Genomic DNA, 27894 nt, shown 5'->3' with positions numbered 1-27894 from the left:
CTGTCCGTAACATATCGCGTATATTATGGTAATTTCGGACACCACATAACAGGCGGCTCGGTGAACTGCTGTGTGACGGCGGGAGCGCGGTGCCGGCCGGCCGGCCCAGCGGCCCCGCCAGGGGAGCGCCGGTCCCACCGACAGACAGGGGAGGGCCGGTCCCACCGACAGACAGGGGAGAGTCGGCCCGCGCCACCCGCCGCGCACACCACACACAGACATACAAACACGATACAGAGCTCACGGGCCCGGCCGCTCACGCTCACTAACGTCGCCCAATGTAGAAAACAACGACAGGTGTGCCCGGTGTGAGACGGCGGCCCGACCGGAGCACCTCGCCGACCGATTCAGACGGTGGAGGTCCAGGGTGGCTGGGTAGGCCAGCCACCGTCTGGTCCCTGGCCACCCCGCGCGCCGGCTGAGCTGAAACGCCACGTGCTAAAGCTCACTGGCTCATTTGGACCCATCCCTGACCGTGTCCCAGACACAATACAGGCCAGCACTCGAGCGACGAAACAAGACGACACATACTCAATAGACATTCTCTAAAACGAGGGAAAATCCATGCTGAAAATCAACCTCGCACATTAAAATATGGGTCATGCCGGTTCCAACGTCGTCCTAAAATCGCGCCGTCAGGATATACCTATCTTCTGTTTCCATATAACATGCATTACAAAGTCAAATTTCTAGCGCCTCTGGCACATTGCTGCTCCATGATAGTAGTTCGCCACCCCGCCGCCTGTATCGGGTGGCGCCACCTGCGCGCTGCCCTGACTGTCGACCTCTCTGCACCAGTCCGCGGACCCGCCCCCTCTCTCCCGTCCCTCTCGGGGTCCCGGCGCGGCCCTCTCGTCCCTCTGATCCCTCCCAGTCCGGTCCGCCGGTCCGTCCCTCGGCCCGCCTAGCTCCAGACGTCCTCCGAGTAGCGTTTCTGACTGCGCATGGTCTTGATGTACTGGTCGGCCTGCTGGGCGTCCATGCCGCCCTGGTCGCGGCAGATATCTGTCAGCAGGTGGCTGACGTCGCGCGCCATCGACTTGGCGTCGCCGCACACGTACACGTGGCCGTTCTGCTGGCCCAGCAGGCGCCACACGTCGGCGGCGTGCTCCTTCAGGTGGTGCGTCACGTACACCTTCTGCGCCTGGTCGCGCGAGAACGCCACAGAGAGCTGAGGGGAGGGGGAGACGGGTTAGTAAGGTACAGATACACCGCTGAGAGCTGCGGGAAGGGGGTGGGAGTCAGTACGGTATAGCGGTCACGTACACCTTCTGCGCCTGGTCGCGCGAGAACGCCACAGAGAGCTGAGGGGAGAGGGTGGGAGTCAGTACGGTACAGACAGCTGCCGGAAGAGGAGAGGAGTCAGCTGCAGTTCGGGGCTCAGCACACAACAGCGAAAAGCAGTGCCACAGGACGGCTCTCTGTACCCTCAGCGCCATTTCCTCGGACATGGTGCCACCGTTTCCTCCGATCACAGATACAACGGAAAGTATCGGATGAATTGAACAGCAGACGAACAGAACAACATGAACGTTTAACGTCAAAGGGAAGACTTATCACTAAGCTGCTAACCACACAAATATAGCAAGTGGAATACATACAAGATTCCTTTACTACTCGAATACATATAGCCAGTCTGGGACACTGTGCCAGCTCTGCTCAGAATATGATCGGTGTGTCCTCACGCGGAGGGTAAAACGTCTCGATCTCCGTTCACGGTTAAACTGGTCCCGTACAGAGATTCGTCTGTTCATCTGCGCACCAAACACTGGACGGATCCCAGCGGAAGCGAGCGGTGGAGGTGGGAGGTACCGAGCGGTACCGAGCGATACAGAGCGGTACCTACAGAGCGGTACCGTACCTTGATGACGCCGTCCGCCTCGTACTTTTCCAGCTCCTCGCGGTACATGTAGTCCTCCTCCTTGTGGCGGCAGCCGTAGAACATCCACGTCTCCCCCACCTGCGACCGCGGGGGGGGGGGGGCAGTCAGAGGGACGTCGGATCGGATGGCGGAGCGATACCAACGACCAACAGGATACAATTATACATTCACATAGCTGTTTACATGATAAGTCGGAGCAAAAGGCTCAGCAATAGCGAATTCTGCGAAAATGCTTTCACCTGTCTGTTTAGTTATTTTGATAACATTTTTATTTCTACCATCATAACACTTTGGCTCAGAGCATTATCATTTCGTAAGACGCTTGCTCTGCATATACCAAATTAACTCCGGATTCTTAAAGATATGAAACTACATCATTCCTTCCGCCTGACATATGATTACTGCATCACAACACGTACTTAGTAAACATTCAGCACGCCGACAGAAGTGTTACCTATTTGCTCAGATATGTTTCCCGATATGCCTTTCCACACAAATACAGTCCCTTCACGGACGTGCTATGGTCCGGGAGTGGTCGGCCGTCGGCCTTGGTGGGCCGGATCTGCCTCTCCGCGGTCCGTCTCAGTCCCTACTCCGTATCTTCCCTCTCCCTCTCTAATTCTATCTACTTCCGTCTCCCTCATTCTCTCCCTATCCTTCTCCGCCTCACCTCCTTGCCCTGCTCCTTCTGGAAAGCTCGCTCCTGGATGAATCCTCTCATGGGCGCGAACCCGGTGCCCGGGCCGATCATAATGACCGGCGTGGTGGAGCGCGACGGCAGCCTGACGGACGGGGACGCAGGCGAGACGTCAGGGTATGGTAGGGCGCAGGCGGGACGTCAGGGCATTCAGAAAACACACGAACACAAGCGATCGGAAATGTAGAACGGCTGCAAAACCCGACCTAACTATGTAACTGTGCCGATTTATGTGGTGGGGACTCGTAGTATGGATGTCATCGCAGATCACAAATAAAGCCACATCAGTTCACTGAACTGATCCAATAATGCGCTAAAACATCCACCGCCGCGCCCTGCGCCCCGCCCGGTCCACTCCACCACCGCAGTAGTGTATCCCACCTGAACTGAGACTTTCTGACCCAGCCCGGTCCACTCCACCGCCGCAGAAGTGTACCCCACCTGAACTGGGACTTTCTGACGAAGCAGGGCACGCGCACGTCCATGGGCAGCGGCGGCTCGCCCTCTGCCGGCACCCGGTCGCTGGTCTTGTGGCCGAGCAGCCAGGTGGTGGCCACGCCCCGGTTGGTGCGGCCCGTGCTCGTCTGGTACTTGACCTGCACACACGTTATGTGGATCCGCGTCGGGTGTACCTGGGGGAGGGGGAGGGGGGGGGGGTGTCAGCGGGGTCCGGCGGAGCGCGGCAGCTGGCGGTTGAGGGAGGGACAACTGGCGCTGAGGGCTCAATGATCAGAGATCGTTATACGATATGGAGAGAAACTGGCAAACATTTTTCACCTTTGAGCTGGACGATATGGAGTAGTAGCGGACAATTTAGCTCACCTTAGAGCTGGACGATATGGAGACACTGATTTCTCACCTTTGAGCTGGACGATATGGAGTAGTAGCGGACGATATACCTCACCTTAGAGCTGGACGATATGGAGTGACACTGGACGATTTAGCTCACCTTAGAGCTGGACGATATGGAGTAGTAGCGGACGATTCAGCTCACCTTAGAGCTGGACGATATGGAGTAGTAGCGCGGCTGGAGCCGGTTGAGCAGCTCGCAGAGCAGGTCGAGCGGCGGCCGGCAGGACGGCATGTCCTCCAGCAGGTGCAGCAGCGTGCGGCACGGGTCCAGCATCCACTGGTGGTAGGCGGCCTTGCCCTCCTCCGAGGAGGCGGCCATCAGTAGCAGGCGCTCCTTCTCCTGAGGAGGCACACGAGCGGGTCAGAACAGCAGCTCAGGGGCGGCACAGGAACGCTAATGATCACATTTGTGTATGCTCTAAATCATAGGTTCGACACAATACCACCACATCATAGCGTCGGTACTGGCCGACAATGGGCCCCACAAGTCCCTTTACCTAACCCATCCCAAACAGCCCCACTTCAGCCCCGTCCCCGCCGACCGCCCGCCCCACCTCCAACCCCGCCATCCCCGCCGGCCGTCGGCTCACCTTCTCGTCGGTGGCGTATTCGGCCAGCTCCTTGAGCACGTAGTGTTTGGGCACGCTGGTGATGTCCAGGTAGTGCAGCAGCGCCGTCCGGTACGTGGTCGGGCACGGGAACGGGTGCTTCTTGGCCGTATCAGCTGAGGACGGGGGCCGGGGCGCTCAGAGGGGTTTGTCGGCGGAACATTCCAATTTTGAATGCCAGGCAGCCTAACTCACATTGCCTTTTGCCGGTATTAATTAAGAGATCATACCTAAAGATCATGCCACGAAGGATGCGCCATGACTGCGGTTTAGCGCACATCGCAGCCTGTTCAGAGTATCAGTATCCCTCCCGTTCCAATCCGCCCCTTCTGTGCTAAGGGTATCACAAACCCCCCTCCCCTTCTCCCTCCGCTCGCGACGTGACGTACGGTCGATGGCGTTGAGGGAGATGATGGTGTCCAGGTTGACGTTGAAGATCTCTCCCAGTTTGTCCACTAGCGCCAGGTCGTTGGTGGGGTACACGGCCACGTGGTCGCCTGTAGGACACAGGGCGGCGCCGGTGAGCGAGGGTACTGTCCGCGGCACGGGACAGACGGCCGTGAGAAGACACCGACGTCTGCCGCTGTGGCCGCCCGGGTCGGCGAAAAATGGCGCATCAGTGCGGCCACAAACAGTCGCTCGTGGTTCGGGTATAGCGACTCTCGCCGCCACTCAGATGTAAATGGCGGCCTTGGTGGGTAGATAAGCAGTGTTCGCTCTCAGCATGGCCGTGGCCGGCTCGCTCATCTTATCCGAACACAACACGAGGCGCGGCTCCGACCAGAGATTATATCAGCTGAATCGCGAGAGCCAGTGTAACCATATGACAGCACACATGGTGGCATACAAATTACAAATAATGTAATTCTAAACTGGTTTAGTCTAGTATTAGAAGCTCAACTGGCGGAAATAACATAGGGAACTACACGACACAAGGTATTATAAATCCCGGCCTGTTAAACTGTGTCCACAGAGCGTTGTCTCGCTGTCGTTTGAACTGACCGGCCTCGTATCGTATCCGCGAGCCCTCGATGTCCAGCTCGAGGTGCATCAGCTCGCGGTCACCGCCCTTCTGGAGCCGGCGGTTAACGCGCAGCGGGGCCAGGTACGGGTTCTTGGCGTCAAACGGTCTGGGAACCAAACAACAGCGTCAGCGGGGAACCACACAACAGTAATAACATGGAACCGGCGGAGCCAAGCACGGGTTCTTGGCGTCACACGGTCTCGGAACCAGCGAGCTACGTTAGCAGGAGAATCAGGGGGACTACACAGCAGCGACAGCAGCGGAGCCAGGCGCGGGTCCTAGGCGTCACACAGCCGTGGGGACCAGACATCAAACAGGATCCGCTAAGGTAATTAATATCGCCATATCGGCCTCCAGAGTCCAGCTTCAGGGTAGGGTTAGAAAACGTGCAGCATTAGTGCCGCAGAATAGGTGCCGTGTTGGTGTTGTTACCAAGGTTCATAGCCGAGTTTATCTGTCACTGCGGCTCACTGCCTCCATTACCTAGAGCCGAGGGTGACCTTAACCTACACCAGCCAGCTCTACATAGTACATCGGGTAATGGCGGGGGTCTGTTAAAGCTTGACCGCTCAGAAATCGAGTCCTGCTGGTAAAAACAAAAACTCCAGAGAATATTGGATTAGCAAGCTAGCGAACATAAATATTTATAGGTAAGAACAGATAACAGCTGATCGTCTTGCAAAAAGTATTATCGAGCTATTACAAATTTGTAACCAGCGTTAAATCGCTGGTAATAAGCAAATATTATGTAGCATAAAACAGCACCCATGCATTGCTCTGTGTTTTAACTGTTCTAACGTGGATTATAAATTGCATCAGAGTATTGCTTGTAGCACCACAAAACGGTCAAGGATACCCAGACGCATCACACTTGGGGATTAAAGACACTACGACACCAATACTCGGCTAAAATGTGAGCGTACAACAAACCGTTCCCCGATTATTGGATTTACCAGGCCAATGTCGCTTTCGCAATGCTGATATCTGGATAGTACGTGCTAATCCAGGGCGACAAAGCAAGTTTCGTCATGAACTGGTCCCAACTAGTTTGTGCGCTAATTCCTCAGTCACCAGTTCTGAGAAAGGTCGTGTACCATGGGGGAGCCATGGAGCGCCGACAGCCTTCTACTGCCCGGCGGCACCCGCAGCGTTCGCCGCCGCGCGACACTCACGGCCTCTGCTTGGTGTAGGAGCGCAGTCGGGCCACCTCGCCGCTGAAGATGTCGTTGTGGTTGGCGTCCTCCAGCACCTTGAGCTCGTACTGGCGCTTCTCCTCCTCGCCAGAGTCCTCGATGCCCAGGTACTCCTTCACGTGCGGAAACATACGCTCCTTCCAGCCCAGAAAGTCCTCCTCGATACTGCCAACAGAACACGCCCGTATCAGCACAGGACCTCCACTCATCCACAGATACAGGCGCAGACAGCTATCACAAAACACGCGGAATCATGGTGCACCGCCTCATTAGCCGATACTAGAGAAAAGGCGTTCGATACTAGCGTTCAAAGATGACAATAAGAACACTTTGTAGCAAAGCGCTGCAAAATATCACCACATTCTGCCTTTCCACCGAAGCAAGTGTGCAAGAGTAGGGAGAGAGGCAAACGGAGCACACCGGGACACGGGACAGCACAGGGCGGGAGTGCTGGCGCTCGGTACCCGTCGAGTGCCACTCACTTGGCGTCATCGTCGCCGAGGCCGAGCTCGAACACACGCGTGGCTCCCAGCTCCTCCATCCGGCGGTCGACGAACTTCCCCATGGCGTTGTAGTGTTCGTACGTCTTGTTGCCGAGTCCAAACACCTGACGGGAGGGGTGGGTACTTGTCAGGCATCGCAGCCATCGGCGCCGCTAGAATCGTCGGGCGGGAAACACGGATTGACACGGGACCACTTAATTGCTAACAGTGACATATTCTTGCAGAATGATAACGTTGCAGCGATTCCAAATAAAACAATAGACAACAATCTATAGAACAGTGTAGAAACCATCATTGCTAGCCACATTTCATTTCACGTTCTCTGCAGCTGTTCATCCTCGCCTTTCTCAACCATTCGCTGCTCCCTCGGGATGTACAAATTAGTTACATAAGCCACTTGACCAGGCCGCGTTACATAACATCTAAGCCGTCCCGCCGCTCCGCTGTCCCGCCCGTCCGCCCCGTCCCGCCGCTCCGCTGTCCCGCCCGGCCGCGCTGCCGGCCGCCAGCCGCCCGTACCGTGTAGTTGATCCCCGAGAGGTCGACGTCGGTCTCCTTGAGCCACTCGTGGAACTCCTGGGCGTTGTCGGACGGGTCGCCCTCGCCGTACGTGGCCAGCACGAAGATGGCGAGGTGGGTGTCCAGCTCGGTGAGCCGCGGCAGGTCCTGCATGCTGCACTCCTCCGGGTCGGCCACCAGGCCGCGCATACCTACCCGAGAGGACACGGGTCGGGTCAGGTCAGATCAGACAGCCCGGTCGTCTACCAGGCCGCGCATACCTGACCGGGAGGACACAGGTCAGGTCAGGTCAGGTCAGATCAGACAGCCCGGTCGTCTACCAGGCCGCGCATACCTGCCCGGGAGGACACGGGTCAGGTCGGGTCAGATAAGGTCAGGTCAGACAAGCGGTGACCAGCACAACCAGACCAGCTGGGTGAGTCAAAACAGGCTCACAGATAAAGAACTCTTATTGTTCAGGGCTAGGTGTACTGCAGTGTAAGATATCAGATAGGGGAGAGGGAGTGGCGGATTAGTCGATAAGAAATATCGGAGGCGACGCCAGCCATATCAGTGAGGTAGCCGGGAAATTCGCCATTAGCCTAGGACCACGGTCGATGCTCACTGCTCAGCTAGACATACCCTATATGAATGAAGAACAAAGGAGTCGAAAGAAAATGTCAACGATTGCTCAATTTTCTTGTGGGCTGTTGTGTAATCGGATATATTTTGCAATGAATGGGAAATTAGGCTCCACAGCTATTGCGCATTCCCTGAAACATGCACTTCTCAGGCTTCCATCATTTGTCCGTTGATGTCTTACAACTAGCGGCACCGGCAGCCCTCCGTTAGTGCCTCACAAACAGCGGCTGCCTGCCCCACTGCGCGTCCGTCCGTATGTTTGTATGTGTATTTGAACTCCGGGTCGCTGTCCCAGCCTGCCCCACTGAGCGTGCGAGCCCAGTGCCAATACGCCGGCAGGAAATAGCCGCTTATTCGCTGCTGCTGCCTGTCTGAGCTAAGCTTACGCCACCGTCTGAAGGGCGGACGGGTCAGGTCACGGAGGGAGAGGGGAGGGGGACTGGAGGGGAGGGAAAGCCAGTGAACCCCGCCATATTCACGGCGATGGGGAGGGGGGACCAGTGAGCCTACTCCGGCACGGCTATTGGCGTCCAAGGCGCTAAAATAGTTACAGCGCCAGCTGCGGATCGCACGAGGCACGGACCGATCACAATGGGTGACGCCAGCGCTAGGCTCAGCGGCGGGCCAGCCACTGAAAGGTAGAAGCGGAGCCGGATTTCAGCGGTCAGCCCCCTGAGAGCGGCGTCAGATGACACGAGCAAATGGTGGAGTAGCGTTAACAAGGATGTGAAACATTATTACAATGCAGAACAGCTTATACATTCTTTGCCAATATAAGATTGTGATTAAAAAACAGACATTCCTCGATAAGTGATGCCTCCTTGGGTCTAATCCAGGGTCGTCCGTACCCCGCAGCTGTGCGGCATGTGAGCTGCTCCGGTTGCCGCGGTCACGCCGCGGGCACCGCCGTACTCCATGACCGTGCTCTCTGCACGCCCCCCCCCCCCCCCTCCGCATAGTAAACCGACAGCGGCGCTCGGGGACGAGCAGCTCGGCACACAAACGCCGCCCATGGCCGCGCCGGCGCTCTCCCCGCCGCCTCCGCGCACTCTGCCCTCCTACCAAGGTCAGCCGGGCGGGGCGGCGGAGGACCACGCACCGGCGGCTGGTGACCCCCTCCCCCTCTCGGGAAAACCCGGCGCGGCGGTCGGCAGCTGAAGGAGGGGGGGGGAGTGACCTCTACGGCCCGACCTCGGGAGGGTGTCACAGTCAGGGAGGGTGACACAGCGCTCCTCTTGGTTACAGGAGACGGCGAGCGTAACAGGCAAGGCCAGTGTCAGCAGTTCGCGGCTCCGTTCGAAAAGGTCGATCAGCAGGCACATTCTAATACCTCACCCATAGCGGGCTCAAACAAAGAGGAGAAAAAAAACGAGTGTTCAGTAAGCACCTATGGATAGTCAATTTGCCATCAATGGAATGTAAAGTAAGAAGGTATTGATGATTCAAGCCCCGTCATAACAAATGATCCAGGAATTTCGCAAAGTGGGAATATCTCCCAAAAACCCTGAAGAACGGCATGACCGACGAGATCGCAGATCAGCCCAGATCAGTCAGCTTATTTAGGACGCTGAATAAGCTCCTGACTCGGGTATTCGGCTCGAAACCGTCCAGAATTGGCTGAAGCGGGGTGGCCTCGCCAATGCGTGACCTCGGCGGCCGATTCTGAGAAGCGCGCGTCATCGTGCCAGCTGCCCCTCCGCTCCGCTCCACAGTGATGCAAATGGGGTTCACGAGTGGCCATAAATACGAAAAAGGCCCAAAATTCAAGTTCGCTTAATCGAATAAATCGTAATATGGTCAGTCAGGCAAATGTTTGGGGTGTCTGAAAAAGTATGATTTTAATGTTTTTGTCAAAACCGGCCTCGTGTAGGATTGTCAGAAGTCGAGACATTTTCGATGTCGTAAAATGACTGTCAGGTACTTGAAATTCAAGTGCCGCTAGCGTGCGTTCATGTCATACAAACTGCAAGAATTATACATGAAAATGCTCCCCGAAACCTGCTGCTTCTAATGCCACGTCATAAAAAGCCGTATCTATTTTGGTTTGGCGGTGAGCTAACTATTTGTAATCATGTTGCAACCGCAGTTTTTTACCAACAATATTTGCTTTCAATTCATCTACAGCACTTCCCACAGTGTGTGCCCGTTAGTGCACCATATCATAGCATTCCCTAATCATTTCTGAGTCGCATCGCGAAAGAATTAAGGCGCTAGCACAGGGCTGACCGGCGCTACAGAAGTTTTCGTCCGGCACGGTCGGGTGCCGCGGCGCAGCGGGCGGCCCGGGCGGCCGCGCCGCTGCACTATGGTTGGAAACGGCCTCACGGATGGCCGTGGGCAATTTCGGAATTTATGTATATTTGGGGTGTCATTCTGTTGGAAATTGATGAAATGTTTTGAATTGGGCAGAAAAAATTATTTAGTTGCGCATTTAGTCTCCATTATTGTACGTGGAATCGGGAGTTTCTGAGAGTGGCTTTTTTGGTGCGCCGTCAAAGGTTTAAACAACCGCGCTGGTGATAGCATGTGGAGTACCTCCATGACGTTGTAAAACTGGATTATTATATATCAAAATAATCCTTGTTATGTTGGCTATCGAGTGGAGTGACTCTTTTTCCCATGCGTGTTCAAAATCAGGAACGGCATTGCATTCTGTTTGCAGTGTCACCACAGCAATATTTGCAAAATTACGTTTATGTTTCATTGGACATACAAAAAGTTCTCCATCGACCTCCATTGAGCTTTTTGGCAGAATAAATCTCTGTTCAATTCTGCGTAAGGGGAACGTAAAAGCAGACTGCGCACTTGTGCGCAAAATCGTCCGTGAAGCTTCATCTCCCGAGGCGTACCTACCCGTCGCTTCGTTAGCACCAGGTCGGCTCGTCAGTCTTGCAATCGCCTATCCTTATAAATGATGGTAAGAAGCAGGTTTGCGGAGTCGTGGTGGCGCCAAATCCGACTCCGACTACGACTCCGACTCCTGACTCGTTGCCATGACTCCGGCCGACTCTGTCTCCGACTCCGGACCCCTGCCAGTGTTTCGGAGTCGTGATGGAGCTGTTCCGATTCGGACAGACTCCGACTTCCACTGCGGGCTCCTGACCGACCCCGTCTCCGACTCCGACTCCTGGCTCGTTGCCACGACTCTGGGCGACTCTGACTCCGACTCCGACTCTGACTCCGACTCTGACTTCGACTCCGCACCCCTCGTAAGAAGTAACTGCTCGCCCCTGCACCTGGAGTATGGATATCGTGCAAACGTGTATGGATATCCTGGAGTATGGATATGGATATCCACCGACAGAGCAGACATACAGACATGCTGTAAACGCCATTACACTGCCAATACCATGGCAAATCAAATGGCTATCTATGGTTTTTGATCATCGTTCTACATTTTCCAAAATCTTGAACTGAATGTTGGCCGTACAGGGCTGGCGCCTGACTACGGCGGCCGCCATACTGTGAGCTCCGTATTTTGAGTGTTTTTGCCCGGAAGGAGACGCTCCACGACCGTGAAACCGTGCAGAGATGGAGACAGTTAAGTGATTTTACCGAGGAGGTGACTTTCTATGCAGTGGCTACAAGTTTTAGTGACATTCTCAGTGTTCTTATTGTGTCGTTTGTCGCGCTGTGATGTGCTGCGCACGGGCATGGGCGGGGCCTCGCTCGATCGATCGCGGTTCTACCGGTTTCGGTGGAGCGCGCTCAACCAATCAGCGCGCTCGCTGGAGCTCTACCGTAACTGGTACGGTGGAACCCGTGACCTGGTGGCGGTCGGCGCGTCTCGGCCGCTGCTGCGGCCGGCCTGGCAGGCGCATGCGCCCCGCCGACCGTGGTCGGCTGGCGCTGGCGCCGCCGCCCCGGCGCGGCTCATCGGAGCGACCGGAGCTGACGGGAGAGAGTATGGGAGCCGGCCGGCCGGCGCAGCGCGCCCCGTCCGCAGAACCCACCGGGGCTGCCGTGCCGGGTGGAGGCACCAGCTGCGGAGAGGCAGAGCACGTCGGCCGGTGGATACCGGGATCCCACCGGGTGGCGCCTATGACCGGTGCCTGACCTACCCGCCGCGACTCACTGCGGTTCAGACCGAGAGGGCCCTCAGATTCACCATCAGCTCAGGAGGCGACAGCCGAGGGCGCCAGCAGCGCCGAACGACCCGCCCACCGCTGAGGATAGCGCACTTAAATGTTCGGTCACTGATGCCATCTATGGATGAAGTTAACTACGCCCTACAGGGGAAGGCCATTGACATTCTGTGCCTCAGTGAGACATGGCTTACCGATAACATCGACAACAGTTTTCTCATCTTCCCGGGCTACACCGTGCTGAGACGGGATCGGCCTGCGCGACCCGGTCGCCGGAGGGGAGGTGGGGTCTGCATCCTCGTTCGTGCCACGCTGCGCGCGGAGACTCTGACGGTGCCGGCGGGTGACTCCCAGCTGGAATCGCTGTGGATCAGCATCCGCAGCACTACCACGGCTATCGTCGGAGTACTCTACCGCCCTCCGAGCGCTCCGGTGGCGGCCGCTCTCGACGATCTCCAGACTCAGCTGGCGCACGTCATCAGCACCGGGAAGCCGATTTTCGTGCTCGGTGATACGAATTTTGACAGCCTACAGCCCGACAAGCCCGACGTCCGTTGGTATCTGCAGATGCTCAGCGACCTGAACACGAAGCAGCTGGTGACCTGTCAGACTCGACCTGCGTCTGGGACCCTGCTCGATCACGTCCTGGTGCGTGCCTCTGATGACGTCACCACCGCCAGGGTCGAGCCGTGCAGCTGGTCGGACCACGACCTGGTGATCGCCGAGACCACACTGCAGCGGGAGCGCCGCCGTCCCGTCGAGGTCACGATCAGATCGACGCGGGACCTGGTGCCTGACGCTCTCTGCCTGGACCTGTTGGTCTCCGACTGGACGGCTGTGTACGGATCGGCTGATCCCGCCGATAAATGGAGGGCGTGGCTCGCCGTGTGGTCGCCGGTCATCGACAGGCACATGCCGGAGAAGACTATCAGGCCGAGACATGCACCTGCACCATGGCTCACCGACAGCGACGACCTGCGAGCTCTGATGAGAGAGCGGGACCTGGCGGACGGGGAGAGGCGAGAGCGGCCGGCTGACGAGCTGGCGAGTCAGCGGTACCGGCTCTGCCGCAACCGCGTGAAGAGCGCTCAGCTCCACGCCAAGTCCGCCTTCTTCCTATCGTCTTTCCGTCGGTCTCGGCGCACTACATGGACGGACATCAGACGGTTTCTCATCTCACCTCGGACAGCAACACCATCTACATCATCAGCTCCGAGCGGTACTGACTGGGCGGACAGCCTGAACCGATACTTTGCCGCCGTCGGCCCGCGCGTGGCCGCCGCACTGGAGGAGGCGCAGCGCGTGGTGGCGCCACTGTCGCCCCGGCCGACCCGTGTAGTGAGCGGTGCCTTCCGTGTTCGCCCAGTGACGCTGCCTGAACTGTCGGCTGCCATCCAGCGCATGTCGACATCGAGGGCGAGTGGCGATGACGGGGTGACGATCGGCATGCTGCGCATGACATTCCCAGTGATAGGACCGCACCTGCTGAACATTATTAACGCGTCCCTCGTGTCTGGTGAGCTCCCAGCCGAGTGGAAGGTTGCCCGTGTACTGCCGTTGCACAAGTCGGGGCCAGTAGACGACCCGTCTAACTACCGTCCGCTATCGCTGCTGCCGACTGTCGCTAAGGTGGCGGAGAGTGTTGTGTGCGGTCAGCTCATCGCCTACCTGCTTGCGCACGACATTCTGACCGAGACGCAGCACGGGTTCCGGCCTGGCCGATCCACGGAGTCGGCGATGCTGGACACTGCCAGTTTTCTCATGGAAGGCCTGGATGGCGGCCTCATAGGGTGTCTGACGACCGCTGACACCAGTAAGGCTTTTGACAGTGTCCAGCATCCCCGGCTCCTGGAAAAGCTGGGCTGGTATGGAATCGACGCGCACTGGTTCCGTGACTGGTTGTCCGACAGATGTCAGGTGGTTCGGGGTGGTGAGGAAGTGAGACCGATCACTCACGGCGTGATTCAGGGGTCGCTGCTCGGGCCGATCCTGTTTTTGATTTTCACGAATGATCTAGCATCGTACCTGGACACAAAAACTGTTATGTACGCCGATGACGTTCAGTTTTTGCATAGAGTATCACCAAAGCACATGCCAAAACTCAAATCAGATGTAGAGAGCACTTTAGAGATCGCGAGTCACTGGTTTGTTCAAAACTGTTTGAAAATCAATCCCACCAAAACAGATCTTGTTGTTGTAAAGTCACAAAGGCGCCGACTCGACACAGAATTTACTGTTAAATTTGGTAGTGCGACGATTCGTCCATCTGTAGCGACCAAGATTCTCGGTGTGGTAGTCGACTCCGGACTGACTTTTGAATCGCATGTGACCGCGGTCATCCGCCGATGCTATGCCACACTAGGGGGACTGTCCAGATCCGCTCGCGGCCTGCCGCGAAACGTGAAGCAGATGATCGTGGAGATGTTAATTTTCCCCCACATCCGATACTGTATGTCTGTGTGGTCGGGATGTGGCGTCGTGCAGCGACACCGTATTCAGAAGGTGATAAACCACTGTGCACAGGTCGTCATGGGGGTCCGACGCTCGGCTCATGTGACGCCTCTGTTGGCAGAGCTATGCTGGCCCCATATAGACAGGCTGGTGGCGGAGAATGACTGCAGTACTGTGCATTACTTGTTGAATAATGTTCATGCACCGAAGTGCCTCTCTGAGCGGTTTGTAAAACGCAGCGACGTGTCGAGCAGACAGACTCGAGCCACTGAGAATATGCAGCTCGAACTGCCGAGGGTCCGCACCGAACATGCTCGCAAGTTCTTTTATTACCGCGCCTGTGACGTTTGGAACTCGCTGCCAGCAGACATTCGGTCGTCACGCACGTCGGCCACTTGTCGCAGGCGTTGTCGACTATTACTCAATGGTTACTAGTCACTGTGCGCGTAGCTTTCGGTCATTTGTACCGATATGCATTTTACTTTTTAAGTCCCATGCTTTTCATGGTTTTTACTTTTAGCTTAAGTGTTTATTTTAGCTTTATATATGTGCCTACCTATTTACTGTATGACACTTGGACTGAAAAGCCGTGAGTGCATGGAGCTTCCAAACGAAATAAATGATGATGATGATGATGATGGCAATTTCTCGTGACTACTTCACGACCATGATGCATGCATTTCTGAAATTGATCTTTTTCAACCAGCCACGTACTCGTATGATAAAATGAATGTCACCATCGTGTTCTACGCCCAAAAGTACCCATAAAACATGTGTCATGCATGGGCTGCGAATAGGTACCATTTTTAATTTTCGGGGTTATGTGCTTACCTGATTGACCTGACTTTGACCCTGGCCAGTGGCCTATGTTTGACTGACCCCTACATTGATCTGACACTCTTTTAGCACTTATATGAAGGGTTGTGACAGTTGTGACAGATTGTTTAGGACCAACTGATGACTGAATTTATTTAGGACCAACTGATGACGATATAATCGAAACGCGAAACGCGAGGCACCGATTGCGAGGTTCTAAAGTCCATGCTACTGAAAGCCCGATTTCAAGTGTTTGACCTGACCTTGACCCGACCTGTGACCTCGAAATTCAACTTTAAAGTATTCATGTGAATCGTCTCGTCGCGTTCTTCTTTCGTTTGCCGCGCCTCGTGCGTTTTGCTGCGCCTATTTGTTCGCGAGTTATCGGCTGGGGGCGTTGAACGCCCCCCCCCCCCCCCGGCAAACGGCGGATGGGGAAATACCCCAGCAACTGCCGGGTTAATCTGACGCATGTTTTGTCATTTGATCGTCATTTTATTTCTTACTTTTTTGCCCAATCTAAAAAAAAATCATAAATACTCTTTCTCCAAATTTTTGACCCTTTATGACCAATAGTAAGACACTGTGCGTCACTACGTTGATATTTCTCGCCCTAAAGCATAACAACAATATCCATTCAGTAATAGCAGTATTCAAAACATGTTCAAAATGCCTAGCGATATCGATAACATAACGAAAGACATAGGCGACTTATAGCATACTTGCAATGATGACGTCACACACGCGTGACGTGACGTGACCTCGTCATTTCTGAGTTACTGTATGATGCACGAAAGACACTGGTATACCTATGCAAAGTTTCATCGCAGTCGGTCAACGCATTAACAAGTTATGGGCAAAACATTTTTTCGCGTTGACCCCCGGCCATCCGTGAGGCCGTTTCCAACCATAGTGCGCTGCGTCGCCCGGACGCCGCGCGGCGGCACCCACCCGTCCACTGCGCGCCCACTGCGGCACCCGACCGCCCGGACAAAAATCTCTGTAGCGCCGGTCAGCCCTGTGCTAGTGCCTTAATTCTTTCACGATGCGACTCAGAAATGATTAGGGAAGGCTATGGTATGGTGGACTAACGGGCACACACTGTGTTAGGTGCTGTAGGTGAAACGAAAACATTTTTTTCTTAGTAAAAAACTGCGATTGCAACATGATGATAAATAGTCAGATTACCGCCAAAGCGAATGAGATACAGCTTTTTGTGACCCGGCATTAGAAGCAGAAGGCTTTGGGGATCATTCCCATGCATAATTTTTTCAATTTGTACGAAATGAACGCAAACCAGCGGCGTTTGAACTTGCGAGCGTCTGACCGTCATTTTACGACCTAGAAATTGTCACGACTTCTGACGATTATACACGAGGCCGGTTTTGACAAAAACATGAAAACCATGTGATTTCAGATGCCCCAAACATTTGTCTACTCGGCCATATCGCAATTAACTCGATTTAGTAAACTTGACTTTTGGGTATTTATGGCCACTCGTGAACCCCATTTGCATCACTGTGCGCTCCTTCTCCGCCGGCCGGCACGGAGCCGCCACCGTATAAATCCCCACATCGCCCCGGCTGGAGAACGAGCAGCTTGTCTGACCAGAACATGTCACCACCGTACTACACCGGAAACGGAACAGACAGCACCCTCTCTGACGGGGACATATCACCACGGTTGACGGTACCGACTCCTTACACCGGGAACTGGAACACAGAGCAGCCTGTCGGACATATTACCGCCCGTAAACTCCCCACACACCGGAGACTCAAACACAGACTGTATGACCCGAGACGGAACCACAGCCGTGTCGACTCAGTGACACTGTATGGGGCATACAGTATCACTGGGACCCGGTGCCAGCCCCGGAGTGCCGACCGACAGCATCACGGCGGCCACCCCACTCTCCCAGTGCCCCCGGAGCCCTCCAGTCCCGGTCCTCTCAGTGGCACCGACCAGCAATAAGGCAAGTGCTAACATCCCCTCTGAAGCAAGGTTTGACATCAAACGGTTTCCGATCGGACGGTAGGGATAGCCGCACTGTGCAACATTCTTTGTTTGGAGGGAGAGATGAGAGAGCGTGCAAGCCAAAGACAAATGATAGTAAGAAAATACGTCAAATTTTCTGCCGGAATCTGGAATGCGTTAGAATAAAACGATTACTTGAAATTAGTCATTTTACCGTTTTATACCAACACTGGCAGAGATCAGTCTCAATACAAGACAATATCGCTGAGAATCCCGTGCATCGCGCCGTTGTCACGACGAGTGACGACGGCAGCTGACTCAGTGATTGCCGTAATCAGAGGTCTGATAGGGTATGTGACCGCCACGTCAGCCGGCAGATAGGCGAGGGGAATCGGACCGCCCCGGGCGATGACGGAAGCGCCAGAGCGCGCCTCCTAACGGGATCATCACACGTTGCAGAAGTGACTGTACCGGGGACACGCCCGGCGGTGACATAACTCGGGAGCGGCCGTCCGACTGCCCAGTCTGACCTGTCAGACGCGCCGCTCCCAGTCCACAGACCCAGCCGCGGGGCGGGCGGCAACCACCAGTCACTTCCTGTGCCAGTGACGGCGCGCCCCGGCCCGCCCAGCCACCGGCGCACTCAGCATGACGCCCGCGCACGCGCCCACTGGCGGTCGCAGGGGGGGGGCCACGGGGGCCATGGCCCCCCCTTTGGTGCTGAAAGGTGGGGCCATACTATCTTTTGGCCCCACCTTTCAGATCGAACAAAAGTCCTAGAAAAGCTTTTCGTATGTTTCATTTTCTTTCTTGCGCCATCAAAGGACGTAAATTTCACTCATGAGTGTGCTCAGTTTCGCATTCTGTCAATTTGGCGGTCAGCGTCGCTGGCACCGGTTCACGAGTATGGCCGGATCTTATATGGAATATCAGCGTGGGTTTACTTGAGGCTCTCGTAGGCCCAGCATTCAGCAATGGCTGGCATGAGACCCTCTTCGGCAGTGGCGGGTGGGCCCTGCTAAAGGAGATTGGCTCCAAGACACTAAAGTAAGACCTCATGGGTTGGTGCTGTGCACCTCAGAAGCCCGGTGGTGACGCCCTATGCCGGCTTGGTTTCTTAAGGATTAGCGTGGGACCTCCGGGGCCTGCATAGAGTTTGCATGAGCTAGTATGTAATCTCAGAGGCATGTGTGTAATGTGTACACAGTGGCGGTCGCGGGGGGCCGGGGGGGCATCAGGGCCATGCCCCCAAAGGTCAATAAAGGGGGCCATCATATCATTTGCCCCCCCCCCCCCCTCAAACAACCAATGGGCCCCCATATAGGTGTATGGGGCCCTGGCAATTATTCGATCGTCACGAGGCTAAAAAAAACCACGCCCAGCTTTTAATATAGCTCCCACACCGGTCTTTGAACGTCCTACACTGACCTCTGAGGGAACTTCAGTGGCGGTCAAGCGCCCACGTTGACCGCTAAGAGCCTACATCAACCTCTGAGGCCCCACATCTGGCCTATGAGGGCCCCTAACCGGCCTCAGGGGTCCCAACCGGCGTCTGAGGGTCTCACACCGGTCTCTGGTGGCCTTATTTCTGTCTCTGGTGTCCCAAGACGAACCTTTAGGTGCCAATAAGGGCCTCGCACTGGCTGCTGAAGACCCGATGCCGGCCTCTAAGGGTCTGCATTGGCCTCTGAGGAGGGCCCATCTTGGCCTTTGAGGGCCCTCTGCTGGCCTCTGGGGTCCAACGACGGCTCATGCCGGTCTTTTAGGGCCCCACGCTGACCTCTGAGGGCCCATGCTGGCCTGTAATGAGTAAGGACCCACATTAGCCTCTGAGAGCCCAACTCAGTCTCTGATGGTCTCAAACTACTGGCCTTTGTAGTTTGCAGGCCCTGTACTGGTCTCTGAGGGCCCTAAACTAGTCTCTACATGAAAACATACATGGGTGGGTTTCTGAAGATCAGAGGGCTCACGCAGTCTCCGGCACAGCCTTACGTTGGTCCTGATCGAGATTGCTTTACGTCCTGATGGTCCCGCGCTGATTCCATCATATTTCGAGGTCGGGAGTCGGGACCCCATGAGCCGGTGTGGGTCCTGGGGCTGGCAGAGACTGATGAAGTCCTTAGGGCTCAGGGCCAGTCTTTTTAGCAGTAGGACTAGGCAGGTTGAGTGAGCCCCAACAGAGCCGTTGCGAAGCCCCGCAGGAGTCGCGCGCGGCCCTCAGATGCCAATTCTGAAAGCTCGGAACCTGTGGGGGTCTCCAGAGGCCGGTGTACCTACTCTCTCCCGCCGCCACACAACTAGGTACCTATATGGGTAAATGTCATAGTCTAAAAATGCTCTCTGGGTTTCACATGCTTGTTCAAAGCAAGAGGTATCTGTACTTTTTAGCAAGATGTATCTGTACTTTTCCGAATTGTTTTATAGTGGTAAGGTCATGAATCCGCGTGCCTGACCTTCCAGTATACCTATGCAGTATGCTACACCGATCCGTCGTCATGGACGGTGCAGCGGCCCGACCGGTGGGCACACCGTGAGACGGTAAATGGAACTGGTATTGAGCTCAAAGATTTCACGCAAGAATGAGATGGATGAAGCATAAGTAATGCCAACTGTGCGGCGCCTCGCGGACGTAAAAAATTAGCCGATCACCCCTCTCCCCCCCCCCTCCCGGTGACGGATAAATGTTATGTCCCGCAAGTGTGACTTTGGCCCCCCCTTTTGCTAGCGGCTGCGACCGCCAGTGCACGCGCCTTTGTACAAACAGGGCTCCGGCCAGGCGCCGCCGCAAAAACAACCTCATTGGACAACACGCTATCGGCGGGTACTGCCAGGGTGCCTGCAGATCACGTGACCCACGTATGGTGCGGATACGGAGCAGCCCACGAACCACGATAGGTACTGCAATGGCCGAGCGAGCACGGCAGGTACGAATCGCGGGACCATTGCCGGGCACGGCACGGATCACGGGACCGAAAGTCGGAGCAACGCACAGTACGGATCACGAGACCAATGATCCTTCTTCCTAGACGATCCCCGGTACGGGCACGGTACCTATATCACCGGTAGTGCTGGGGATCGGCCGAACGTCGATGCAGGCGTCAGACAGCCCGTCGACCGCTGCTGAAGTGAACTGAACAGTACTCTAACGAGGTACCGTACCGAGGTATCATACGTACGATAACGAGGCACCATGCTCTCCATGTTACTCTGTATGATCTAAGCAAAGGAGCTCCAAGCTTCTCTGAGCATAACAAACGTGTAAAAGCGGACGTTACGCCACAGGGTACCTACAAGCGGAAGTTTGGCGAGACCTACGTAGTGAACATACAATTGGTGTTTAATTTACATGCTTGTAGAATGTGATCAATACATGCGGCTTGGCTGAACAGCTGATCGACTAGTCTAGAAACGTTAAAGGTAGTGTGCCAGCTTTCTTGGACCGTATGGAGTTAATGGCCCAGATAAGGAGAACCGGATTTTTAGAACTTATCCATACCTTCAAAACTCATGGAAACGTCTTAAATTCTTCAAATTTTGAGTACCCCAGTGCGAAATTCGCCCCGACGGGTTGTCGGTCGTACCCCAACCACATTTCACACCACTATGAACAATAAATGCACACACTGAAATCGCTATTACCGATATGCTCATCCAATCAAGTTTCGATAAACCCGTTCATCATCATCTCCCATGCGGTTTCGAACACGCCTGTTAGGTGGTGCGGTAGACCGCGCCCAAAGCCAGGGCCCCGATAACGTGAGGTTGCCGAGTCGGGGCAGCGTGCGCTGACCCAAGCCGGGGCCGCGCGTCCTCCCGGTGTCATGTGATAGCCCGGGGCTGCCCGCGGGGATGCGGTAGACCGCGCCCAAAGCTGCGGCCCCGGCTTGGGTCAGCGCACGCTGCCCCGACTCGGCTACCTCACGTTACCGGGGCCCTGGCTTTGGGCGCGGCTTCTGCTCATGCTTTGTGGTGCGGTGGTGGTGCGTCGGGCCGCGCGCTCTGACTTCGGCCAAGAAAAATGCGTCAGCTGATCATTGTCATTTCTGCCACTTGCGTGTGGTGAAATGGGGTCATAACTTAAGAGACGGCTTTTTCATATCAATTATTTTACATACAATCATATTTCAAACCATAAATAATGTTCGACAGCCAAATAAAAGAAACAATACCAATACAGGCTTACGGTTTAAGGCTCGACATTGTGTTGTCTACGATTAGACAGCTGATAACTCATTCCCGTACGTCGTAACTCTATAATGACCTTTGCTTATTGTCACATGTGCGCCGCATTCGCGATTGTTGCCGACGCCTGTTTGCAGGTGAGCCCACTACAGTTGTTATACATATCGAAAAACCGATAAACTTTTAGGCGAAAAAGGCACTATTCCAGGCCCATTTTTGATTTTTTTTTGCGATATTAGGTAAAAACAGAAGCTTCTTATCCTAGGAAAAATAAAATGGGAAATCTTTCAAAGGTGGCACACTACCTTTAAGCCTATATAAGTTATTGAATGAATTGAAGTGCATTGAACTTAAACCCCATTTCTGCAGCATTTAAGACTGGACAGTTAGGTAATAAAAAAAACTTGTAGGTATCTAGAATCAAAGCCATTCCGTTATTACAGATTGAAATGCAAAAGGGCAATCTTGCAGCTAAGAGCATTGCCCATTAAGCGATTGCTTTCTATCGGCTGGTTTCTTCACTGCACAATCTTCAACCGTAGGCTGTTTGAAATTGACAAACACTATTCGTTAGAATTGCTCTTTTCAATTGAAATAACCACGCAGTGACGACAGACGAGGGCCCGAAGAAAATCCCATTAAGTCCAGCCAACGTTACCAAATAACATACCTACCAGACCAGTACTCGACCACCGTACAGCCCATGTAACCAAATACCACACCAGTACTCACGGTTCGTCGGAAGGTCATTTCATGCACAAAAGAAAAGAAATATACCATTCGAAAGCTGACGGCGAGCTGATTCCAAAAATGTAGTTTTTATCAAAATCGTTCGATGATCTTTTTTTCAAAAATTGCTTTTTGTAAAAACCTTGAAATGTTTTATTCAGCTGGCTGTCTCGGGCATTCTTGAAATCATGGGCATGTTTTTTTTTTTCGTGTCCTAGTGAAAGCTGAACGCTAAAAGAACAATATGTAGCCAAAAATATTTTCAAATATTAATATCCGTCTCCCACAGCCGACAAAAAGGCGCAATCACACAGCGCAGTCTCACGATGGACCAAAGTCAGCCACAGATAAGCGTGAAATGACCCTTATCGACTCGCAGACCCGGCACTCTCGGCCCGCCCGACCGACCACGGAAGGAACGTTCGGCTCTCGTTCTACTAAACGAGTGTCATATTTGTTAGTTTAACGGTCCACGTCGCTATCAAAGTTATTCAAGATACCTGTGAAGAAAGTTCATGGTTCTGCTAGATTTACAACATGCTTTAATTTACATGTTATAAATCCAGCTGCGCTTCATGCCCGTGCAGGGAAAGTTAGCGGGGTTTCACTGTCAGAGACTGTACTAGCGACAGCTGTTCGGCCGCACGACCGGTCAAAAGTTACCCTGCCCACCGCGCGCTACCCCCACTCCAGCCCCGCTGAGGCCGGTACACCCGGTATTAGTTAAGTAATCTTGGGTAAAGCCTCTGACAGTTGTTTTTACAAATACGCAATTTTTGAAAAAGGCCATCGAACGATTTCGATAAAAACTGCATTTTTGGAATCAGCTCGCCGTCAGCTTTCGAATGGTTAGTTCATTTCTTTTGTGCATGAAATGACCTTCCGGCTTCCGACGAGCCGTGTACTCGAGTACCGTACAGCCCGCGTTACCCGCCACCAGCTACCCCAGTTCCACTTCCATACCTACTGACAGCGTTACCAGCCACCCCAGTCCAGACGCAGTCCGTTCACGGTCCGACAGAACGACACTCGGACCCGGTCACTCACCGTATCGGCGGCACTCCTTGGAGATGCGCGTGCTGAACTCCTCGGCGGTGCCCGTCTGGCTGCCGTACACCACCAGCACGTTCTTCCCCGACGACTTCATCTTGTCGATGAACGAGTCGTCCGACACGGACATCGGCATCGCGCTCGACCTGCGGGCGGAGCGGGGTCACAGGGACGTGACGTGACGTCCTGAGGGATACGGAGTGACGTGTGACGCGGCGGTGGGCCGGGCTGGTGGGGACCCGGTGCGCCGTACCGTCCCCGCCGGCGTTCCGACCCCGAGTGGGGTCCGACAGGGCAGCCCCGCGGCTGGCGGCGGCTTTACGACAGGCTCGTGCCGCCAGTCTGGCAGGAGCACGTCACTCCGACTGAGCACGTCCCGCGCCCGGTAACGGCCGTCACGGGGTGTGGGGAGGAGCCAGGACCCAGCGACCGGGAACGGCAGGACGACCCGCCACTGGGCCAGCAGGGCCCTCAGACCACTCCCTTCACGAGACCTGTCAGATCAGCACGTCTGGACCTCGCCACTTACAAAAATAAAATGTGAAAATAACCAACCATTTATATGAAAAAATGAAATAAGCAGCAAGGCCGACTTAAAGTTCAAACAGCAACAGCACTCAACCTTAAACTCCAAACCATTCAAAACCTGACTCAGATGCAGTAAATAAGCAGAACGTAATATAAGATGAACAAATGACAACCGAAAGGGTCAAATCAACCATGCCACTTACGTTATGGTGAAGCTCTGCATCTGTGCCAGCTCTTCTTCCTTCCTTTTGTTGCGAAGGATGACATAGTACACTGCTGCCAGGCCCAGAAGTGCCAGCACAATCAGGTCCAGTGTAGAGAACATGGACTCGGCAGCAGCCTCTGCTGCGACATCAGCCTGCTCCATCACTGGCTGGCTCTCTGCATCAGCCATGCCTGCAACATCAAACATAACATGCTAACAAACACTATAGCCAAAAAAGGGGGCATGGCAAAGTACAAACCTTGTGAGAACTTTGAAAATACCTACCTACATTTATAAAAACAAATGCAGGCTCACAAATACTACGAAGTTACACTGAATACTATTAAGCTGAAACTGCATATGATTCAAACTCCCACAATTCATTATCTTGACATGGTCAAAATATGAAGAATCATTGTACCTACAAATACCCAAGATTACCATTACAGCTAGGTAAGTGGTATGGAATTAAAGGATTTAAACGCTTGCATGGACAGTATCGTTATAATGATAAGATATTCAATTTGTGATTCTGGATTAAATAATTTTCTGAAACTTGAACTTAACCTTTTTTTGCTGATATCAATATACAAAACACTAGAGCTTTCACTGTGATTGTGCTTTCGTATGCTTGTGGATAGATAAGCAAGATACATTCATAAAAAAATCCATTTATACAGCAATTTCATGTCTTTTATCTTCAACTATTGTCTTATACCAATATCTTTAATTGCAGTGGTATTGGAAAGCAAAAATTAAAAAGCAATACAAATAGCAATAGGCACAGCTGAGCTAAGGAATTTAAACATGATATGTGGGACAATGCACACACTGATACTGATGCCTGATGTTTCCTAAAAATGCTCAGATTTTTGCTTACAGGAAAAGTTAAAGCCAAATTCAAATAATTTACTAAAATAGGCCTAATAACGTGCTCTTCGTCTCCCTGCCCTACTGTTATTTTGAAGCACTCGCGGCACTTCTGTCTACATTAAGGGAGACTGTTCATTACGATCAATAGCACGAATAAAAAAGCTAGTTGCTAGGCAAACTGCTGCTGACAGTTTTGTTGGCAGCTAGTTGCTAGGCAACATGTAAGGTTGCCTGGTAACTTGGGGTCTCAGGCCATAGGACTTTCTTATCAAACAGAGGCAGCAAAAAAACATTTTTAGCAAGTGCCCTTAGGACCGGGCGCTATTTTCGATATTTCCGGTTCCGCCCTTCGCAGCGGAAAGTCGACGGTTGATACTTGCTCACCCGCTTCGCTCTTTGTTTTTTTATTTATTCCAAGGTTGTATAGGTTCTAACCAAAACCACGGATAACGGTAAGTAAAGGTTTAGTGGCACGTGCACATGCCTATCTTTCGTTCTAACAGTTAGTTCAAGTTCTTCAACCTGAATCGTACTGTTACTGCCTCCGGCCTTGCTCCGGCCTAAGCATAACAGCCGTTAGCGTTATATATCAAACCTTAGGGGAGTTCACGGGCACCGCAAACTGCTGAGTGCGGTGTGTGGTGTGTGCAGCGGGCGTGGGTGGGGGTTGGGGTAGGGGTAGGGGATGGGTAGGCGCAGGCGGTTCTTAAGTCACGGCTGCGGTGTCGTCTGCCTGGGGCAAGGCCCTATAACAATAACCGCCTGAGGCGCAGAGCGTGAGGGAGATAGGGAAAAGGGCAACGAATAGGGATGTGTCGTATCGGATATCTTCCCGTGCGGTGTCGTCATTTGGTGAAGTGCTGACTCAGTGGGAAGGTCAGACGTCAGACCGATGGCGCGGCGAATTACGTGTTCAATAGCTGCGTTGAAGCCAGCATCCGTCATTGTCACAGAACCAGCATTTCCAGACAGATCCAGTCACGAGGCGCTGGTCCTGGCACAACTACCTCCAGTGCTGAACAAAACGGTTGAGCCTTGAATTCGACGCATGGACCGAACGCGAACCGCTGACTGCCACCTCCTAGCTCAGTCCCCCATTCCCTTGAGGACTCTTGACTCTTGAGGACTCGCCCCGTACCGATTCCTTCCCCGCCCGTCACCCGAGGAGTGAGGACTCAGCCCGGTAACTCGTCTCTTCATCCCCGGTCGTCTGTCCGTCCCCTGAGACATCAGTGCCGTAACCGGCCGCCCACCTCATCCACCCCCGTCCGTCGCCGGGGTGGGTAGGTACGGGTTCTGGGCAGTTCGCGCCGTACTACCCAGATTTCCTGCAGATGGTACCGCTGTACCACGGTGCCCAGACTGTTAGCGTAGCGCCGTGGTACACTGGCAGTGTACGGGCGGTGCTCGTACGACGCATCACGGGGGGTGGCGCGTGACGTCGGCCGCCTTCTCGTCTGGGCCGAGGGAGGGGTGGGGGGGGGGGGGTGAACGGACTGCTGCCAGATCACACGCAACTGGCATTAGCGAGGCACTTTCTACGCACAACGGGCTTGACTCCGCCAGTCCACAAATGTGCGGATTCACTCACGGTCTCGATTCTCAGTCAGCGTTGGACGTCGATAGACGATAGGTATACAGTTGGACGGCCGCAGAAGCGAGGCACAATGTCGAGTTGGAGGGGAGCGGATCGCAGTACCGATTGAAGCGATAGGATCAAGGACAAGAGGCTGTGGTGGGAAATGGGACCAAAGTAGGCAGCTCCGAGTTGGAGGGGTGCGAACCGCGGATCTTGATCGCCATCACTGCTATCCGATGCACGCATTGAGTTGCCTGTCGCTGGGAGCCCGAGACTATAGCCTCCGGGTTCACTGCCTATCTGATTATCTCATGTCGTCTTGTGTTTGGACGAGAACGACCGGGTCGCGGTGACAAGTGCCGTTTACAGTAATCGCTCCTCACCCAGTGATCAGTAGACAAGTTTAGGATCCTTCCTTCCAAAAACGATAACACCGCGCAATGGCAGAATAAGATTTCATTATAGCCCAAGTGACAGCATAACCTTTGTGGTTCTCCACTTCCGAACGCCATTTTTAGACTCAGGTGTCCTAAATGAAACTGGTGACGGCTCTCGTTATTTGCAGGTGGCCAGCGAGCACACGGATGGGCCGGAGGCTGTGCAGTACAGGATCGGCCCGGTGGCGGGCCCCACCCACCGGGCGGACGGGGTGAGCCGGGCCCCGGGCCGGCCCCGGTGCCCGCTCAGCTGGGAGGCTGCCACCGGGGCCCGGGGCCGGACCCGGCGCCCTGCCCCCGGCCCCGGGGCCGCACCCGGCGCCCGCTCAGCTGGGAGGCCGCCGCCGGGGCCGGACAGATGACCCGGTGTCCGCGGGATCGCCGCGGAACTCCCACCGACAGCCACTGGTGAGTCCGCAGCACTGCTGAGGGGTGGGGACAGCGGCCCAGTGCCGCCGCAGCCCAGTCACACTGTATGCGGCCCAGTGACTGTTTATTGGACCCAGCACAGCGCCGGTTGCTATGCCGGGGAGACTGCGGCCGCGGCCGTCCGCCGCGCCCCTCCGCAGTCCGCCTGGGGTGTCGGGGAGCTGGCGTCCTCACCTGAGTCTGAGCTGCGAGCGCTGCTGGTGCGGCTCCACGGTCCGTCGGCTGGCACGGCCCTCTCCGGTCGCGGCGCCCCGGCAGACAGCACAGCCACAGCGCGCGCGCCGCCGTCGACCTTCGCTCGCACTGCTGGGCGGCCGCCGCGCGCTGGGGCTCCCAAACCGGCGGCGCCGAGGTGCGCGTCGCTTACGTAACAGCGCGTCGGCGGCCGGATCGAAGCGGCGCCTATATGGCAGTGCGGCTGAATGGGTCGGCCGCCGGTATATCGGACTATCGGCCCGGCTGAATGGACGGCCACTGCGCGCCGCAGGTGGGTGAGGCTGTCGGCGTGTGGCGTCCGGTCGGAGCGGCCGGCCGGCGAGTAGTGGCCGCCGCGGAGCGCCGCCGCACCTGGCCGCTGCGGACCGGACCGACCGGTGCATCCCGTGCAGCACACCGGCCCTAGAGCTGCCGAATACCGGCCAGATGAGGACCAGCCGC

The 27894-nt window shown here is 54.9% G+C and overlaps 2 protein-coding genes across 5 annotated transcripts in view; one reads left to right on the top strand and one right to left on the bottom strand.

The window, feature by feature from the left end:
* Window positions 1-7: 7 nt before the first annotated feature.
* Window positions 8-27833, bottom strand: LOC122364738 (NADPH--cytochrome P450 reductase-like). 3 transcript variants are annotated; one of them, XM_043335424.1, is made up of 14 exons: window positions 27412-27833; window positions 23918-24110; window positions 23184-23332; window positions 7279-7469; window positions 6739-6863; window positions 6236-6421; window positions 5042-5169; window positions 4429-4536; window positions 4022-4155; window positions 3574-3771; window positions 3021-3211; window positions 2553-2664; window positions 1862-1960; window positions 8-1171 (listed from the first exon to the last, which is right to left on the bottom strand). In XM_043335424.1, exons 2-14 carry the CDS (start codon window positions 24106-24108, stop codon window positions 905-907), a joined length of 2079 nt encoding a protein of 692 aa, XP_043191359.1. In that variant the 5' UTR covers window positions 24109-24110; window positions 27412-27833; the 3' UTR covers window positions 8-904. The 3 variants fall into 3 exon arrangements, with proteins under 3 accessions (XP_043191359.1, XP_043191360.1, XP_043191361.1); XM_043335425.1 differs by lacking the exon at window positions 27412-27833 and adding an exon at window positions 24800-24903; XM_043335426.1 differs by lacking the exon at window positions 8-1171 and adding an exon at window positions 1227-1304 and having other exon boundaries at window positions 27412-27804.
* The window catches only part of LOC122364740 (alpha-protein kinase 1-like), a 30593-nt gene continuing 29804 nt past the window's right edge, over window positions 27106-27894 (top strand). For both annotated transcript variants that reach the window (XM_043335428.1, XM_043335427.1), the window contains exon 1: window positions 27106-27216. The gene's annotated coding sequence lies outside the window, so the exon portion shown is untranslated. The remainder of the gene's footprint in view (window positions 27217-27894) is intronic.

This window comes from Amphibalanus amphitrite, unplaced genomic scaffold (genome assembly GCF_019059575.1).
Source record: "Amphibalanus amphitrite isolate SeventyFive unplaced genomic scaffold, NRLGWU_Aamphi_draft 000695F_arrow, whole genome shotgun sequence".
In the NCBI taxonomy this organism is placed as follows: domain Eukaryota; kingdom Metazoa; phylum Arthropoda; class Thecostraca; order Balanomorpha; family Balanidae; genus Amphibalanus; species Amphibalanus amphitrite.
This window is presented reverse-complemented; position numbering and strand designations above follow the sequence as displayed.

Coding starts and splice junctions, on each gene's coding strand:
- LOC122364738 (XM_043335424.1), bottom strand. CDS start 24,108: ATGGCTGATGCAGAGAGCCAGCCAGTGATGGAGCAGGCTGATGTCGCA. Junction 6,422..6,738: donor CTCGGCGACGATGACGCCAA/GTGAGTGGCACT, acceptor TTCTGTTGGCAG/TATCGAGGAGGACTTTCTGG. Junction 1,961..2,552: donor AGAAGGAGCAGGGCAAGGAG/GTGAGGCGGAGA, acceptor CCGCGGTCGCAG/GTGGGGGAGACGTGGATGTT.